Source organism: Charadrius vociferus, unplaced genomic scaffold (assembly GCF_000708025.1).
Source record: "Charadrius vociferus isolate BGI_N301 unplaced genomic scaffold, ASM70802v2 scaffold323, whole genome shotgun sequence".
NCBI classification, from domain to species: Eukaryota; Metazoa; Chordata; class Aves; order Charadriiformes; family Charadriidae; genus Charadrius; species Charadrius vociferus.
This window is the reverse complement of record NW_009647692.1, coordinates 1903961-1909266: the sequence shown is the minus strand read 5'-3', so window position 1 is coordinate 1909266 and position 5306 is coordinate 1903961. Positions and strand designations below refer to the sequence as shown.

General features: G+C 45.3%; 1 protein-coding gene across 1 annotated transcript; it reads left to right on the top strand.

Annotated features, from left to right (window-relative positions):
• The first annotated feature begins 29 nt into the window (after positions 1–29).
• SRSF1 (serine/arginine-rich splicing factor 1) lies at positions 30–2851 on the top strand. The gene is given in 6 exon segments (XM_009881455.1): positions 30–123; positions 387–559; positions 823–897; positions 899–1009; positions 1424–1543; positions 2461–2851. Coding segments are annotated over 4 exon segments (357 nt in total). The 5' UTR covers positions 30–123; positions 387–427; the 3' UTR covers positions 1463–1543; positions 2461–2851.
• The last annotated feature ends 2455 nt before the right edge of the window (positions 2852–5306 follow it).

The following is a 5306-nucleotide window of genomic DNA, read 5'->3' as shown; positions in this document are numbered from 1 at the left end:
TGGAGTTCCCTCGGAGCGGCCGGGGCACCGGCAGAGGCGGCGGCGGCGGAGGAGGAGGCGGAGCCCCCCGGGGCAGGTACGGCCCCCCGTCCCGGCGCTCGGAGTACAGAGTGATCGTCTCGGGTGAGTCATTTCTTTCTCTCGGCCCAAGTGCTCCCCCGGGGTCCCGCAGGCAAGCTTCCCGGCGAGGGGCGATGCAGCTCCGGGTTGTTTCCTAAGAAGCATGGCCTAGTGTAGCCTGGGAGGAATTCTGTCTGTGGGATGCTAACAGCTCCTTGAGGCAGCCCGTCTGCTTGTTAAATAGTCTCTTTTGTTTGCTGCGAGTTGACACTGAGACTACAGAAGATGAGAATATAATCTTTTTTGATGTTTCGCTTTTTATATAGGGCTGCCTCCAAGTGGAAGTTGGCAGGATTTAAAGGATCACATGCGTGAAGCAGGTGATGTATGTTATGCTGATGTTTTCCGAGATGGCACTGGTGTCGTGGAGTTTGTACGGAAGGAAGATATGACCTACGCTGTGCGAAAACTGGATAACACTAAATTTAGATCTCATGAGGTAGGTTTCATACTTACTTTCTTTGGCCAGAATTGGATACAAGGGGCTTAACAATAGGATGTGAAGGTAAGGAACGTGTGATGTTCGTTGTTTATATACAAAGCAGCTAAATAAGTCTGTGGTCAGTTTGTCAGGAGATGGACTTTAAAGCTTTGATGTCTATTTCCGTGCTGTAGTAAACGGTATCTTCAGTCTGTCAGCATGCCTAAAAAGATGGCCCTAAAGCCTAGACTTTTCAATCGAAAGTTCTGTCTATTCAATAGGGAGAAACTGCCTACATCCGTGTTAAAGTTGATGGCCCAAGAAGCCCAAGCTATGGAAGATCTCGGTCACGCAGCCGTAGTCGTAGCAGAAGCCGTAGTCGAAGCAACAGCAGAAGCCGCAGTTATTCCCCAAGAAGAAGCAGAGGATCTCCACGCTACTCTCCCCGCCACAGCAGATCCCGATCTCGTACATAAATGATCACTAGCTCTGATCTTTTTGTAGAACCCCATGTTGTACACAGTTTTCCTTTACTTAGTACAGTCTTTCATTTATTTTTTTTTTAATTCAAACTGTTTTATTCAAATTGGCTGAAGTGTTGAATTGCATTCTTGTGTAAAATCCCTAGTGAGTATTTGCTCCTTAACATCAACATTCCCCTCATGTCTTTGGTAAATTGTATTTTAATTGATGTCAGTCAGGATTGTTTCAATTTAGTTCTAGTTAAATACCAACATTCTTCGAACTGTGGTATTGCTGTGTAAATGTCTCAGTGTTCAGCTATGGTTTATACGAGCTGGGGATGTTGGGATGTTTGTGGCTAACTTGTCTCTTCTGGGGGATCTTATATTTTATCTTGCCTTTTCGTGTGTCTTTCTGTAGACATATCTGAAGAGATGGATTAAGAATGCTTTGGATTAAAGGATTGTGGAGCACATGTCAATCATTTTAGGATTGTCAAAAGGAGGATTGAGGAGGATCAGATCAATAATGGAGGCAATGGTATGACTCCAAGTGCTATTGTCACAGATGAACTTGGCAGTATTGACCTTATACTGAGAGACAGGCTAATTGAGTATGTGCACCTACGTGTCACTTCAGGCATGTTCTAGTTACTGCAGACTACAATTGCTCTTTTCTTTAATACTTTTTTTTTGGGGCAATTGTGGCCAAGTACTTGCTTTTGTAATTATCTTACTCCGTTCTAGTTTTTTAAAGGAGTAAACCGGGATGGGGGTGGGAGTATTGGTTTCCTTTGTCATGCAGCATTTGGTTACAAGTGTTAATGTTAATGTAGTATTCGTACACTTGTAGTAGATCAAGGGTATCTTTAAATCAGAGTATAATATCAATACTGCTAAAATCTGCATGTCCTCTGTGTGACTGATACAGCGTTGCTATTTCATTTTTTTAAGTATCAGAATGAAAGGAAAAATAGAAAACCTAGTTGGGAATAATTTCTTAAGTCTCAAGCCCTGCCCCCTCAGACTAATTCACAATTGACTCACCGATATGTTTGAAAACTCTGGTTAGTTAATTTTGTTACCTTCCAGCTGGGAGTGCTAGCTATAGATTAGACATGCAGTAGGTGGATAGCTTTAGCAGTAAGCTTTTCCAGTTTCATAAACATTTTTTGCAACCACAAAACCTGTAGCACACCACCGTACGAGCAATGAGTATGTTGGCATATTCAGTTGACATATTGTAAATATTACAATGTTTCCTCCAAATAGTAATTAACATTTCTAAAAATTATCTGAGCATCACCATTCAAAAGTTTGTTTTGGGGAATTGATAGTTATTAATGTACATCTGTATTAATTGATGGCAAACATAACTGATCATTCCCCAGAATCCTATTTTTTCATTACAGTATCTAACTTTTTGCCTCCTCTTTTTTGGTTTTGCTGGTTATAAAGGTTTGGATTGGAGAGGGCTCACTGGATCCCAATCCTTGGAGCTGGATCATTGGATTCAAATCATAATGTGGATAGGATAGGGAGGCTGAATTACAAGGATTCATGGAGCGGGATCAAATTACCAGGAACATAGGAGTGGATTCCTGCCCCAACCAAACCGCATTCGTGTGGATTTTTTTATTCAACTCAATTGGCTATTCCAAAGATATTTTTTTTTTTTCTCCTATTTTTGACGATTGGAGCCCTTAAGATGCACGATGGAGTTTTTCATTTTTTTGGTAAAAGGAGCAAAGCGAGGACCTGGAGAGGTACGCTGGAGCAATCTCCTTGGAAGGATTCAGCACGAGTAGATGGTAAACGTTAAAGGGGAAAAAAGGGGGGTTTGTTTAAAAAAAATAAAATAAAAAAAGTAAATAAGTCATTTCTCTAAATTTAAAGACAAAAATTGGAGTTAAAGATTAAGTAGGTTTTCAATTGGCTATTGCCTTTTTTTTCTTTGACGAATAAAATTTTTAAAAAAACATGCATGGTTGTCATCATTTGTTGCTAAGAGTTTTAGTCTTTGCTTGCCACTGTAGTATTGTTTAAATCACAAGTTTTCAGACAAAAGGCTTTTGTGTTCAACAGAGATGTAGTGTTTCACAGGAAGCGCTGATGTTTGAGCTTCTCCTAAATAAAGGATCAGTTCCCTGGGAAATGGGTGGAATTTATTATATGAGTAGGGGAAGAGGGGAAAAGAAAGAATTCTCACTGCTTAAAAGAGGATGCTTTAATATTAATGTTGTTGCTAACGATAGTGTTCTAAAGAGATCACAAAGGGGAAAACGTGAGATTAATCAGGCTCAGTGCTCCCCCTGCGATCCTCTTGAAAATAAATGTGGGTAGAAGCGGTGTGTATAAACCTTTCCCGGTGCCTGCGGTCTCGAGTGCCGGTGAACTGGAGGCAGCGTGCAGGAGGCGAGTAATGATGCGGGTTATTAACGAGATGGGTTATTAGCGGCAGGTCGCTGAGTGTGATCGCTGAGCTGTTGCTGCCGGCGTAGGCGCGGGGTAATCGCACCCCTGCGGTGTGCGGAGCTTGAGGCCAGGCTGGAAACGCGGCACCTTCCCCGGGGGAGTATTCTCGTTGCTTAATAGGAAGTATGTGACTACTCCTTTGGTCGTCTGAAATGACACCGATTATGTTGGAATATGTTTTAATTTGCAGTGAATTAAAGAGTGAAGTGTCAGCACAGAGCAGAAGGGTGTTTCTTTCCGCACGATTGGTGGCCGGTTTGTGGGACTGTCGTAGGGAGTGACCAGGTTAATATTTAAATAGGGAGTGTGTGTAAACAGCCTACTCTTCACCTTTCAGTGGTGGATGACTGTAGGTTGCTTTATGGTAAGATGGGATTTGTGTTTGGGGCAGAATTAGCAGATTTGGGGTTTAAGCGTGTTGTGTGTAAGACCCTGAAGGGTGCTGCGTGCGGTGCCAGACTGGTTTCTTTCAAAGTGGTGTTCCCCTGCAGAATACTGTATTGCCAAAGATGTGTATATGAGATGTACTTTTTTTTCCCCCAAAAAAATTATGAAGTCCTGATAGCAAAGCACTGTATTTAGGGGGAGAGGTGCTGTTGTGTACAGAACAGACTGAGGTGCTGGAGTGGCCGTGGGATGTTGCCAGATGGGAAGGAAAGGCGAAGGGCTGTGGAGATGAGTGGGGTGAGCTGGGGGAGCGCGAAGGCGGGGCGGCTTCTGCAGAGAGGTTCACTTGTCAGGGGGTGGGAAATGAGGGAGCAGAGTGGGCAGCGCGTGCTGGGCGGCACGTCGGTGTGTGCTGTTGAGGAAAGGGGAAGATCGGCCCCCAAACCCTTCTGGGCATTGATCGTTTCTGTCGCCTGCGTTCAAGAGAGGTGAAAGGGGAGCAGTTCTAAAGCAAAGGTGGTGAGTGTGTTTAGGGAGGTGAAATGTTTTCTTTCACAAAAGGAAACCTGAAGAGTTTGGTTTGACTGAAGTGAAGTGGTATTTGGAGAGGATTGCTTTCTGACTGCGTGGCGGTTGGGAAGAAAGTAAACTTCACGGGGGAGGAAGAGATTGGAGGAGGCCAGGACCTTGGTAGGTGAAGAGGCTGCAGTCTGCTCTCTGAAATAGGAGTGAGTTCTGACCCAGAGCCAGTGATTCTAAGCAAGTTCATAAGGAGCTAATGAACGTGCTGGAGCACTAATTTAAGACTTCAAGACACCCAAGTACCTATAGAAGCTGTAACGTTGGAGGTGCAGGAAGGCTTAAAAAATGTCGGGCTGGGTCCTGGCACTGGAGAGCAGCGAGGGGCGTGCGCGGAGAGGGTTGGTGCGCTGGCTCTGGTTCCGCTGTGTGCGGCTGAGCTGTGTGAGTGGGAAATACTTGACAATTGTTTGCTTGGGAGATTGTCTCGAAGTGGTTTGCAGCTGTAGTAAACATCACCCCACCGAAAGGCCATTCCCCCCTCCCCGGGGGGAGCATGGGAGGACACTGAACTCTGCCAAGGAGGAGGTGGTGACACCAGCCTTTCTCTGCGTTGGGATTTGTGGACCTTGTCACCTTCGTGCAAAGCTCCTTAACGACCTGGTGGGCATCGTACCTCTCGGCAAGAAGGCTGCTGATCCTCCCTCTTAAGTGGAAACGCCGTATTTTCATTTCACTTGGAAAACAGCAGGGAACGGAGCTGCCCTGAAGTTCTTTCTCTCGTTTTGGCTTTCTGCGCCGAGGGAAGAGAGGTTGGGTCACCACAGCGGACAACCTGCTGCTCCGTGTTCCTGCTGCTCCGCATCTGCCCCAGCGTCGCGCGCACTGCCGCTAGCCGTTCCCTTTGTTCTCCCGTGTGTAGC